Consider the following 14,156-nt stretch of genomic DNA (forward strand, 5'->3'; position numbering starts at 1 on the left):
TAGGCTATTTATAGTTAATTATTTAAAAATACTTTCAAATAGTTCCAATAGAAGCAGTTGATTTTGTGCTAGACATGCACCTGTCTAGGCTAAATAAAATGTAGACAAATCTCTACCCTGTATGTGACCGATGTAGAGACACTTCTGCAGATCTTAAGCATGTCAAGTGTTTTTGCCACATCTGTAACCAGTGTAGTTTTTGAAGTCAACGTAGAATTGTGCCCCCTGGTGGCCCTTTTTGGTCTACCACCTACTGCCTTAATGCTGTCCAGACCAGTGCAGGATGCATTTCCTTTCTCTACTATCATCTCCAAGAGACGTACAGTTCTTAAGTAGAAAAACGTCCACCGTCCATTGCACAGTCGACAGTTAAACGATTTTATTCACTTTTTAAAACTAGAAAAAAACATGTTATACTTTAAAAGGGAAAAAGTATGTATTTCATTCCACCTGGGTACTCTTTATAGATCTTCTACTAGGGCCAGACCCTCCGTATGACTTGAAAATTGTCTGGCTTACTGATGCTGTTGCCATTTGTTGTTATTTATTTTTTAAATATTTGATTTGCATCCATTCATCCACTGTCACCATACCTGTCTGTATCCCTCTGAGTTTTGATATAACCTATCAGTAGGGTAAGGTGGGGGCTGAGTTGTGATAGAACCTATCAGTAGGGTTAGGTGGGGGCTGAGTTGTGATAGAACCTACCATTAGGGTTAGGTGGGGGCTGAGTTGTGATAGAACCTACCATTAGGGTTAGGTGGGGGCGGAGTTGTGATAGGTTCTACCATTAGGGTTAGGTGGGGGCGGAGTTGTGATAGAACCTATCATTAGGGTTAGGTGGGGGCGGAGTTGTGATAGGTTCTACCATTAGGGTTAGGTGGGGGCGGAGTTGTGATAGAACCTATCATTAGGGTTAGGTGGGGGCTGAGTTGTGATAGAACCTACCATTAGGGTTAGATGGGGGCGGAGTTGTGATAGAACCTATCATTAGGGTTAGATGGGGGCGGAGTTGTGATAGAACCTATCATTAGGCTTGGGTGGGGGCGGAGTTGTGATAGGTTCTATCATTAGGGTTAGGTGGGGGCGGAGTTGTGATAGAACCTATCATTAGGGTTAGATGGGGGCGGAGTTGTGATAGAACCTACCATTAGGGTTAGGTGGGGGCTGAGTTGTGATAGAACCTACCATTAGGGTTAGGTGGGGGCGGAGTTGTGATAGGTTCTACCATTAGGGTTAGGTGGGGGCGGAGTTGTGATAGAACCTATCATTAGGGTTAGGTGGGGGCGGAGTTGTGATAGAACCTACCATTAGGGTTAGGTGGGGGCGGAGTTGTGATAGAACCTATCATTAGGGTTAGATGGGGGCGGAGTTGTGATAGAACCTATCATTAGGCTTGGGTGGGGGCGGAGTTGTGATAGAACCTATCATTAGGGTTAGGTGGGGGCGGAGTTGTTATAGAACCTATCATTAGGCTTGGGTGGGGGCGGAGTTGTGATTGAACCTATCATTAGGCTTGGGTGGGGGCGGAGTTGTGATAGAACCTATCATTAGGGTTAGGTGGGGGCGGAGTTGTGATAGAACCTATCATTAGGCTTGGGTGGGGGCGGAGTTGTGATAGGTTCTATCATTAGGGTTAGGTGGGGGCGGAGTTGTGATAGAACCTATCATTAGGGTTAGGTGGGGGCGGAGTTGTGATAGGTTCTATCATTAGGGTTGGGTGGGGGCGGAGTTGTGATAGGTTCTATCATTAGGGTTAGGTGGGGGCGGAGTTGTGATAGGTTCTATCATTAGGGTTTAGGTGGGGGCTGAGTTGTGATAGGTTCTATCATTAGGGTTAGGTGGGGGCTGAGTTGTGATAGAACCTATCATTAGGGTTAGGTGGGGGCGGAGTTGTGATAGGTTCTATCATTAGGGTTAGGTGGGGGCGGAGTTGTGATAGGTTCTATCATTAGGGTTTAGGTGGGGGCTGAGTTGTGATAGGTTCTATCATTAGGGTTAGGTGGGGGCGGAGTTGTGATAGGTTCTATCATTAGGGTTAGGTGGGGGCTGAGTTGTTATAGGTTCTATCATTAGGGTTAGGTGGGGGCTGAGTTGTTATAGGTTCTATCATTAGGGTTAGGTGGGGGCGGAGTTGTGATAGGTTCTATCATTAGGGTTAGGTGGGGGCGGAGTTGTGATAGGTTCTATCATTAGGGTTAGGTGGGGGCGGAGTTGTGATAGGTTCTATCATTAGGGTTAGGTGGGGGCTGAGTTGTTATAGGTTCTATCATTAGGGTTAGGTGGGGGCTGAGTTGTTATAGGTTCTATCATTAGGGTTAGGTGGGGGCGGAGTTGTGATAGGTTCTATCATTAGGGTTAGATGGGGGCGGAGTTGTGATAGGTTCTATCATTAGGGTTAGGTGGGGGCGGAGTTGTGATAGGTTCTATCATTAGGGTTAGGTGGGGGCTGAGTTGTGATAGGTTCTATCATTAGGGTTAGGTGGGGGCGGAGTTGTGATAGGTTCTATCATTAGGGTTAGGTGGGGGCGGAGTTGTGATAGGTTCTATCATTAGGGTTTAGGTGGGGGCTGAGTTGTGATAGAACCTATCATTAGGGTTAGGTGGGGGCTGAGTTGTGATAGAACCTATCATTAGGGTTAGGTGGGGGCTGAGTTGTTATAGGTTCTATCATTAGGGTTAGGTGGGGGCTGAGTTGTTATAGGTTCTATCATTAGGGTTAGGTGGGGGCGGAGTTGTGATAGGTTCTATCATTAGGGTTAGGTGGGGGCGGAGTTGTGATAGGTTCTATCATTAGGGTTAGGTGGGGGCTGAGTTGTTATAGGTTCTATCATTAGGGTTAGGTGGGGGCGGAGTTGTGATAGGTTCTATCATTAGGGTTAGGTGGGGGCGGAGTTGTGATAGGTTCTATCATTAGGGTTAGATGGGGGCGGAGTTGTGATAGGTTCTATCATTAGGGTTAGGTGGGGGCGGAGTTGTGATAGGTTCTATCATTAGGGTTAGGTGGGGGCTGAGTTGTGATAGGTTCTATCATTAGGGTTAGGTGGGGGCGGAGTTGTGATAGGTTCTATCATTAGGGTTAGGTGGGGGCGGAGTTGTGATAGGTTCTATCATTATGGTTAGATGGGGGCGGAGTTGTGATAGGTTCTATCATTAGGGTTAGGTGGGGCGGAGTTGTGATAGGTTCTATCATTAGGGTTAGGTGGGGGCGGAGTTGTGATAGGACCTATCATTAGGGTTAGATGGGGGCGGAGTTGTGATAGAACCTATCATTAGGCTTGGGTGGGGGCGGAGTTGTGATAGGTTCTATCATTAGGGTTAGGTGGGGGCGGAGTTGTGATAGGTTCTATCATTAGGGTTAGGTGGGGGCGGAGTTGTGATAGGTTCTATCATTAGGGTTAGGTGGGGGCTGGGGGAGTGACAATGTGACCCCTTTGGGTTCCCATTGCCAGGAGTTGTTAAGCATTTGCCTCCAACAATATATATATACAGTGCCTTCGGAAAGTATTCAGACCCCTTGACTTTTTCCACATTATTACTTTACAGCCTTATTCTAAAATGTATTAAATTGTTTTCCCCCCTCTTTAATCTACACATAATAGCCCATAATGACAAAGCAAAAACAGGTTTTTAGAAATGTTTGCTACTTTATTCAAAATAAAATACATAAATAACAAATTCACATACAGTACCAGTCAGTAGTTTGGACACACCTACTCATTCCAGGGTTTTTCTATATGTTCTACATTTGTAGAATAATAGTGACGACATCAAAACTATGACAATGACCCAAAACAGCTCCAGGCTGTGTAAGGGCTTTTTGACAAAGAAGGAGCGTGATGGTGTTGCATCAGATGACCTGGCCTCCACAATCACCTGACCTCAACCCAATTGAGATGGTTTGGGATGAGTTGGACCGCAGTGAAGGAAAAGCAGTCAACAAGTGCTCAGTATATGTGGGAACTTCTTCAAGACTGCTGGAAAAACATTCCTCATGAAGCTGGTTGAGAGAATACCAAGAGTGTGCAAAGCTGTCATCAAGGCAAAGGTTGGCTACTTTAAAGAATCTCAGATATAAAATATATTTTGATTTGTTTAACACTTTTTTTTGGTTATTACCAGATTCATAGATTTATTTGATAGTTTTGATGTCTTCACTATTATTCTACAATGTTGATAATAGTAAAAATAAAGAAAAACACTTGAATGAGTAGGTGTGTCCAAACTTTTGACTGGTACTGTAAGTATTCAGACCCTTTACTCAGTACTTTGTAGAAGCACCCTTGGCAGTGATTACAGCATTGAGTCTTCTTGGGTATGACGCTACAAGCTTGGCACACCTTTGTCTTGGCTGTGACCTTAGGGTCGTTGTCCTGTTGGAAGGTGAACCTTCGCCCCAGTCTGAGGTCTTGAGCGCTCTGGAGCAGGTTTTCATCAAGGATCTCTCTGTACTTTGCTCAGTTCATATTTCCCTCGATCCTGACTAGTCTCCCTTTCCCTGCCGCTGAAAAACATCCCCATAGCATGATGCTGCCACCACCATGCTTCACCGTAGGGATGGTGCCCGGTTTCCTCCAGACGTGACGCTTGGCATTCAGTCCAAAGAGATCAATCTTGGTTTCATCAGACCAGAGAATCTGGTTTCTTATGGTCTGAGAATCTTTAGGTGCCTTTTGGAAAAATTAAGCGAGCTGTCATGTGTATTTTACTGAGGAGTGGCTTCCGTCTGGTTGGTGGAGAGCTGCAGAGATGGTTGTCCTTCTGGAAGGTTCTTCCATCTCCACAGAGGAACTCTAGAGGATTGTTGGTCACCTCCCTGACCAAGGCTCTTCACTCTAGATTGCCCAGTTTGGCCGGGCGGCCAGCTCTAGGAAGAGTCTTGGTGGTTCCAAACTTTTTCCATATGGAGGCCACTGTGTTCTTGGGGACCTTCAATGCTGCTGAAAGTTTTGTGGGAACTCCTTCAAGACTGTTGGAAAAGCATTCCAGGTGAAGCTGGTTGAGAGATTGCCAAGAGTGTGCAAATCTACTTTGAAGAATCTAAAATCTAAAATATGTTTAACACTTTTTTGGTTACTACATGATTCCACATGTGTTATTTCATAGTTTTGATGTCTTTATTATTTTCTACAATGTACAAAATAGTAAAAAAAAAAAAAAAACCTTAGTAGATGTGTACAAACTTTTGAGTGGTACTGTATATAAAATAAGTAGTTGATTCGGGCCACATTATTTGAAAATACTCAAATACACAGAAAATAGGTATCCTCTCCAGCATGATGGTGTTCAGTTCAGTGGTATCACAACCTGAATTGTGTCCATGAGTTTACTGCATGTATGTATGTATGTATGTATGTATGTATGTATGTATGTATGTATGTATGTATGTATGTATGTATGTATGTATGTATGTCTGTCTGTCTGTCTGTCTGTCTGTCTGTCTGTCTGTCTGTCTGTCTGTCTGTCTGTCTGTCTGTCTGTCTGTCTGTCTGTCTGTCTGTCTGTCTGTCTCCGTCAACTCTGACCAACTACTACAGTGACCTTGCTAAGCTCCCCTTCACATCCCTCCACACCATGCACAAAGTCACCCCTTAATTCTATTTCAGTCCATTGTAAACAGCAGGACATGGACCTTAGGGTCAGAATGCCATGTTGTATGTTGACACAAAACACACAGGTAAACATCATCCTTCAAATAGGGCCAAAGACTTCAAATCAAATTGTATTGGACACGTACACAGTTTAGCAGATTTTATAGCGGGTGCAGTGAAATGCTTTGACTTCATTATCCTATATCAAGTTTATTGTTCATAGATTAACTCTATATAAAGGAAAGATCATTATGTTTATATTGCGAATAGTCTGTCTGTCTGTCTGTCTGTCTGTCTGTCTGTCTGTCTGTCTGTCTGTCTGTCTGTCTGTCTGTCTGTCTGTCTGTCTGTCTGTATGAGAGTGATTGTCTGTGATTTTTGTCTGGACAGTGGACCCAGTTTTTAGTAAGGTTCCACAAGTAATGTATCCTATTGAAAGAGCCCCTGCTCTACACTGCACAGCTCACTATCAGTCTAAATGACCTTAAATTCTCCACTCGGTCAGTTCATTGATCAGTGGGCAGCCCTGGTCATGTGACCTGTAGGCCCAGACTGAGACTCACACTGCTTGTCTCTGTTCACACCTAAAGGGTGACAGGGTTCAGCCAATGCAATACAGCCCCACCTTACCATTCTACTGACCTTCACAATTACACACCACCACGCAGAGAGACTGCATAGTCTTGATAAAGACCGCACAGAGACCGAGTAGAGACCGCGCAGAGACAGCGTAGAGACCGAGTACATTTACATTACATTTAAGTCATTTAGCAGACGCTCTTATCCAGAGCGACTTACAAAGTAGAGACAGCCATAGAGGCCGAGTAGAGACCGCTCAGAGACAGCGTAGAGACCGAGTAGAGACCGCGCAGAGACAGCGTAGAGACCGTGTAGGGACAGTGCAGAGTCAGTGCAGAGACAGCGCAGAGACCGCGCGTAGGGACTGCGCGTAGGTACCGCGCGTAGGGACCGCGCGTAGGTACCGCGCAGAGACAGGGAGACTTCAATCAATTGCAATTCTGCATCGTTTTCTTCTAGATACAGCAAAATATGAAATGGTGCAAATGCTTACATTGGTTTATGAATGAATGCTATAGGATTCACAGCTGTCACTCATTCATCTTGAAAAGCAACCGTACACCATAATGTGGTTTTGAATGGCGTACAGTACGTGTGAGTGAGTGTGTGTGTGCGTGCGTGTTATTGTGTGTGTGAGCATTCACGCTCCTTCCTGTTTCTACAAGAGTGTGGTTTTGAATGGCGTACATGTGTGTGTGCATATGTCCACGTGCAAATGTGTGTGTGTGTGCTCCTCTCTGGTTGCTACTGGCAGGTTGTGCTGTATGCAGTAAGCAGTACTCAGGGCTCTGGCTTTGTCTGTGTTCCTCACCATTGTGGGACATGCCCACAGACAGGCACTTCTGGAAGCGGCAGTATTGGCACTTGTTCCGGTTCTTCTTCAGGATCTTACATCGGCGTTCACACTTGTCATATTCCAGCTTGAGGCGGATAGTCCGCCGAAAGAAACCCTGCAGGGAGAGAATCAGGAGAGAGATAAATGTTCAGGTTGAGACCCAATAGACTGCACTCATGATAAAACTCACCCTCGACTCAGTAGGGTAACTCAACCACATACAGTATTGTGACTTGGTGAAAGAAAACAATTGCCAGTTTGTACCTGGTATCTTTATATCTCTCAAACTCTGCGCAAACTTTATTCATCTGAGACTCTCTCAACCTAAGTGAACTCTCAGCAAAGCAAAGGCAGTATCCTGACCTACAACATGCCACTAAGAATCCCCATTTTCCTCCAATCAGCCAACAGACACTTTCTCTGTAGAAAAAGTGAAATACAGAGAATGGACCCAATGACTGGAGCATGACACTATCAGCCTGGACATACATGCTTATCACGTTCCAAATGGGATTTCACTAGTGTTACACAACTCTGACAAACAGCAGTGTCTGGTTATGGGCAGCTTTAGACGTACTGTCCTGAGTGGTTTAGGGCTTGGACTGGGGTTGGGAGGGGGGGTAGTGAATTGCTTAAGAAGAACATTTAGCCAGCCCCATCCCAAGATGTTGATTTCATAATTCTTGTGAAAGATCTCCTTAATGTGTCCCTACACACGACATGCATTAACGATTTGCAAGGACACGCCACATGCACGCAAGTACGCACATACACCCCTCAAGGGTGACGTGAGGGCAGAATGCTTGTCAGACACAACGACCTCCTGCCAGGCCTGTCTCTGCCTCATGTCTCTGTTTCTGCCTCTTGTCTCTTTCACAGTCTCATGTCTCAGTCTCTGTCTCTATTTCTGTCTGTGCCTCTTGTCTCTTTCACAGTCTCATGTCTCAGTCTCTGTCTCTGTTTCTGTCTGTGCCTCATGTCTCTGTCTCTTTCTCTGTGCAGGGGTCACTCTCAGATGACCAGACAGCTGAGGAGCATGGCGCTTGTAGGACACATAGCTGGAGTTTTACTCTGGGACAGCTATGACCAGTATTACTCTGGGACAGCTATGACCAGTATTACTCTGTGACAGCTATGACCAGTATTACTCTGGGACAGCTATGACCAGTATTACTCTGTGACAGCTATGACCAGTATTACTCTGTGACAGCTATGACCAGTATTACTCTGGGACAGCTATGACCAGTTTTACTCTGTGACAGCTATGACCAGTATTATTCTGTGACAGCTATGACCAGTTTTACTCTGTGACAGCTATGGCCAGTTTTACTCTGTGACAGCTATGACCAGTATTACTCTGTGACAGCTATGACCAGTTTTACTCTGTGACAGCTATGGCCAGTTTTACTCTGTGACAGCTATGACCAGTATTACTCTGTGACAGCTATGACCAGTTTTACTCTGTGACAGCTATGGCCAGTTTTACTCTGTGACAGCTATGACCAGTATTACTCTGTGACAGCTATGACCAGTTTTACTCTGTGACAGCTATGGACAGTTTTACTCTGTGACAGCTATGACCAGTATTACTCTGTGACAGCTATGGCCAGTTTTACTCTGTGACAGCTATGACCAGTATTACTCTGTGACAGCTATGACCAGTTTTACTCTGTGACAGCTATGGCCAGTTTTACTCTGTGACAGCTATGACCAGTATTACTCTGTGACAGCTATGACCAGTTTTACTCTGTGACAGCTATGGACAGTTTTACTCTGTGACAGCTATGACCAGTATTACTCTGTGACAGCTATGACCAGTTTTACTCTGTGACAGCTATGGCCAGTTTTACTCTGGGACAGCTATGACCAGTTTTACTCTGTGACAGCTATGGCCAGTTTTACTCTGTGACAGCTATGACCAGTATTACTCTGTGACAGCTATGACCAGTATTACTCTGTGACAGCTATGACCAGTATTACTCTGTGACAGCTATGACCAGTTTTACTCTGTGACAGCTATGGCCAGTTTTACTCTGGGACAGCTATGACCAGTATTACTCTGTGACAGCTATTACCAGTTTTACTCTGTGACAGCTGTGGCCAGTTTTACTCTGGGACAGCTATGGCCAGTTTTACTGGTAGGGAAGGGTAGTGGAGTGGAGTGGAGGGTAGGGGGGGGGAAGGGAGGGGAAGGTAGGGAAGGGGAGGGTAGGGGTGGGTAGGGTAGGGTAGGTGAGGGTAGGGGTGGGTAGGGTAGGGGTGTGGTGGGGAGGGTAGAGTAGGGGTGGGGAGGGTAGAGTAGGGGAGGGTAGGGTAGGGGTGGGTAGGGTAGGGTAGGGTAGGGTAGGGGAGGGTAGGAGTGGGTAGGGTAGGGGTGTGGTGGGGAGGGTAGAGTAGGGGTGGGGAGGGTAGAGTAGGGGAGGGGAGGGTAGGGAACACTGCGGCCCACTCTGCTCTGATATCGCCTGCCATCTGGAACTCAGTGTAACAGTGTGTTGACATGAGGGGGAGGAGCACCGCCAACTTCGCCAAGTGACATCCATTTTCAGACAAAGTCCTGGCACAGGGATAGATGGGCTGGCCATGGGTCCAGAAGACATCGCCCACGCGTTCAGAGTGAAAGAGTATGTAAGAAATGTAGTGGATGACAAACCAATTATATTTGCCTGGCTTTCACAGCAAGGTGAGAATTGACTCTTCTCCTTCGGGCCGAGGCATGCCGTCACAGAAGTAATACAGCAGCAATGGAATCAGTACCATTACCAGTTCCTTTTGGTTCACAGCTAACGACTGGGTTATGTTTTCTTTGGTGGTTAGTGGTTTGTGGGTCATAATAACACCAAAACTACATTATCTTACAGTCACGTGTGATCTAGTGGCTTTCCAGTGGCTCATAAACAATTAACCCAGAGAGCATCCACACTGTGTTGGAGGACACATTCTGGTGTCCTGTCTGTGTGTTCAGTCATTATTATCATCTCCAATCCAAAGTTAAATCTACAATCGGCTTCCTATTTCGCAACAAAGCATCCTTCACTCATGCTGCCAAACATACCCTTGTAAAACTGACCATCCTACCAAACCTCGACTTCGGCGATGTCATTTACAAAATAGCCTCCAATACCCTACTCAACAAATTGGATGCAGTCTATCACAGTGCCATCCGTTTTGTCACCAAAGCCCCATATACTACCCACCATTGCGACCTGTACGCTCTCGTTGGCTGGCCCTCGCTTCATACTCGTCGCCAAACCCACTGGCTCCATGTCATCTACAAGACCCTGCTAGGTAAAGTCCCCCCTTTTCTCAGCTCGCTGGTCACCATAGCATCACCCACCTGTAGCACGCGCTCCAGCAGGTATATCTCTCTGGTCACCCCCAAAACCAATTCTTTCTTTGGCCGCCTCTCCTTCCAGTTCTCTGCTGCCAATGACTGGAACGAACTACAAAAATCTCTGAAACTGGAAACACTTATCTCCCTCACTAGCTTTAAGCACCAGCTGTCAGAGCAGCTCACAGATTACAGCACCTGTACATAGCCCACCTATAATTTAGCCCACACAACTACCTCTTTCCCTACTGTATTTATTTTATTTATTTATTTTGCTCCTTTGCACCCCATTATTTCTCTCTCTACTTTGCACATTCTTCCACTGTAAATCTACCACTCCAGTGTTTTACTTGCTATATTGTATTTACTTTGCCACCATGGCCTTTTTTGCTTTTACCTCCCTTATCTCACCTCATTTGCTCACATCGTATATAGACTTGTTTCTACTGTATTATTGACTGTATGTTTGTTTTACTCCATGTGTAACTCTGTGTTGTTGTATGTGTCAAACTGCTTTGCTATATCTTGTCCAGGTCAGTTGTAAATGAGAACTTGTTCTCAACTTGCCTACCTGGTTAAATAAAGGTGAAATATAAATACTAATAATTTTTGATCGTTAGACTGTTGTCTGAAGGTTGGTCCAGTGAGTGTCACTCTGACTAGGTGTGTGCGTCTGTATGGTTATGTATGCATATTTTAATGTTTGTGCGGGCATGCGCTTGTGTGCTTCACATACGTGGATGTGTGTGATGGCTGGTCCATCTCACCTTGCAGCCCTCACAGGCGTGAACTCCATAGTGGTATCCGGAGGCGCGGTCGGCACACACCCGACACTCCAGGTTGAGCGAGGTGGAGGAGAACTCTTCCTGCCCTGCAACCGCCCCATACACTCCCGACGATGGGCTGGAGGCTGGGGTCAGAGCATCTGTAGAACACACACACACACAGAGTACACATTCATGAACACACACACATGCACATTAATACACTCATTGCACAGAAAACAGACACACACTCATAACTGTTGTGAAACAATAAACGAATGTACCTTTTAACTGTGAAGCCTCTTTGCTCGAGCTGGCAGATGACTACTGTACCAGTGGAAAGTCTCTGTAGTCTCAGGCCTTTGGCCCGACACAGAGGAAGACCACATGTAATATGTGTTCCATTACATCTCTATTAATACGTACAGACCGCCATGCACACCACTGAGAGTGGATCAGTAACACTTTTAAATTTAGGGGATGAGTCGAATATTGGCCCAAGATACACACACTGTGTCTATTTTAATACCTGAATACGAAACACAGCAAACACACAGCAAACACACACCAAACACAGCAGCGCTAAGTCAGCCCACATGAGTTGGGTGAGAGAAGCCAAAACAGGCTTATAAATATTAAGGCCTTGGACCACCTGCACGTGTCACACAGACCACACTCTACAGCCTACACTGTAGACAGGAAAATAATATGATATCACAGATACTCAGTGTCTGCTTCTCTCTCTTCCTCCCTCAGTCACCATTCCATCAACAACCATAAACAGCCAACACTTCTCCAACACACTCTCCATGACTTTTCCATGACATCATCAAATGCTGTTTTCCATGATGCTCCCCCCTCCACTCCTCTTCCCTAAAACCTCTTCCCCCTCTTCTATTTTGTCAATACACCATCCCCTCTTTTCCTCTAGATTTAAATTCTAACACCCGTCACTCTTTCAATGCCTGTTGCATACTAACTACTATGTAGTGACATATTTGCTAACACATCCAGGTGGTTTCTATTGGACACAAACAAGTTATTGTTTACACAAATATAGTGTGTCTGTGTCCAAAATGACACCCTATTCCCTATATAGACTGAGTTGAGGGATGTTTGTGGATTGAGGAAGTCTTCCGTGGAAGTGTGGGGAACAGGAATGTGGCCTTGGGGTGTAATGTATGTCAGACAGACAATCTGTTGGAGGGCGGGGTGTAACATAACAGTTAACCCCTCTGCCAAAAGCATCTCTGTTACCCTGGGTAAGGTCAGAGGTTAAACAAGCCGAGTGTCTCCTCTGAGTCAGGGTGAATTAGCGATGAGGAGGGCTCCTGAATGATCAGGAAACACATGGTCAAACAATAACAACATAGAGATACTACAGCACTGTTGGAGCTAGGAACACAAGCATTAGCAATAACAACATAGAGATACTACAGCACTGTTGGAGCTAGGAACACAAGCATTAGCAATAACAACATAGAGATACTACAGCACTGTTGGAGCTAGGAACACAAGCATTAGCAATAACAACATAGAGATACTACAGCACTGTTGGAGCTAGGAACACAAGCATTAGCAATAACAACATAGAGATACTACTGCACTGTTGGAGCTAGGAACACAAGCATTAGCAATAACAACATAGAGATACTACTGCACTGTTGGAGCTAGGAACACAAGCATTAGCAATAACAACATAGAGATACTACTGCACTGTTGGAGCTAGGAACACAAGCATTTCGCTACACTAGCAATAACATCTGCTAAATATGTGTGTGTGACCAATACATTTTGATTTGATTTGATTTAGAGCTGGGGAAGTTTCAATGTTTCTATAAGGGAAGTCTCAACGTTTTTGTAAGGGAAGTCTCAACGTTTCTATGAGGGAAGTCTCAACGTTTCTATAAGGGAAGTCTCAACATTTCTATAAGGGAAGTCTCAACGTTTCTGTAAGGGAAGTCTCAACGTTTCTATGAGGGAAGTCTCAACGTTTCTATAAGAGAAGTCTCAACGTTTCTATGAGGGAAGTCTCAACGTTTCTATGAGGGAGGTCTTAACGTTTCTATGAGGGAAGTCTCAACGTTTCTGTAAGGGAAGTCTCAACGTTTCTATGAGGGAAGTCTCAACGTTTCTATAAGGGAAGTCTCAACGTTTCTATGAGGGAAGTCTCAACGTTTCTATAAGGGAAGTCTCAACGTTTCTATAAGGGAAGTCTTGACCTTTCTATGAGGGAAGTTTCAACGTTTCTATGAGGGAAGTCTCAACGTTTCTATGAGGGAAGTCTCAACGTTTCTATAAGGGAAGTCTCAACGTTTCTATGAGGGAAATCTCAACGTTTCTATAAGGGAAGTCTCAACGTTTCTATGAGGGGAGTCTCAACGTTTCTATGATGGAAGTCTCAACGTTTCTGTAAGGGAAGTCTCAACATTTCTGTAAGGGAAGTCTAAACGTTTCTATAAGGGAAGTCTCCACGTTTCTATGAGGGAAGTCTCAACGTTTCTGTAAGGGAAGTCTCAGTGTTTCTATAAGGGAAGTCTCAACGTTTCTATAAGGGAAGTCTCAACGTTTCTGTAAGGGAAGTCTCAACGTTTCTATGAGGGAAGTTTCAAGGTTTCTATAAGGGAAGTCTCCACGTTTCTATGAGGGGAGTCTCAACGTTTCTTTGAGGGAAGTCTCAACGTTTCTATAAGGGAAGTCTCAACGTTTCTATGAGGGGAGTCTCAACGTTTCTATAAGGGAAGACTCAACGTTTCTATGAGGGGAGTCTCAACGTTTCTATGAGGGGAGTCTCAACGTTTCTATGAGGGGAGTCTCAACGTTTCTATGAGGGAAGTCTCAACGTTTCTGTAAAGGAAGTGTTAACATTTCTATAAGGGAAGAGAAGTTAAAGGGAAGGCATAACGTGTGTGAGACAGCAATAGGCAATAAACCAAGCACAACACACTACCATCACACTACCATCACACTACTTTCACACAACTATCACACTACTATCACACAACCATCACACTACTATCACTCTACTATCACACTACCATCACACTACCATCACA

General features: G+C 45.0%; 1 protein-coding gene across 2 annotated transcripts in view; it reads right to left on the reverse strand.

Annotated features, from left to right (window-relative positions):
* LOC118359266 (peroxisome proliferator-activated receptor alpha-like) overlaps window positions 1-14,156 on the reverse strand; it is a 69,203-nt gene that overhangs the window by 23,323 nt on the left and 31,724 nt on the right. For both annotated transcript variants that reach the window (XM_035737700.2, XM_035737699.2), the window contains exons 3-4: window positions 11,104-11,261; window positions 6,982-7,120 (exon numbers count right to left, since the gene is read on the reverse strand). In XM_035737700.2, coding sequence (XP_035593593.1) covers window positions 6,982-7,120; window positions 11,104-11,261 — 297 coding nt within the window. The remainder of the gene's footprint in view (window positions 1-6,981; window positions 7,121-11,103; window positions 11,262-14,156) is intronic.

Source organism: Oncorhynchus keta, chromosome 26 (assembly GCF_023373465.1).
Source record: "Oncorhynchus keta strain PuntledgeMale-10-30-2019 chromosome 26, Oket_V2, whole genome shotgun sequence".
Lineage (NCBI taxonomy): Eukaryota > Metazoa > Chordata > Actinopteri > Salmoniformes > Salmonidae > Oncorhynchus > Oncorhynchus keta.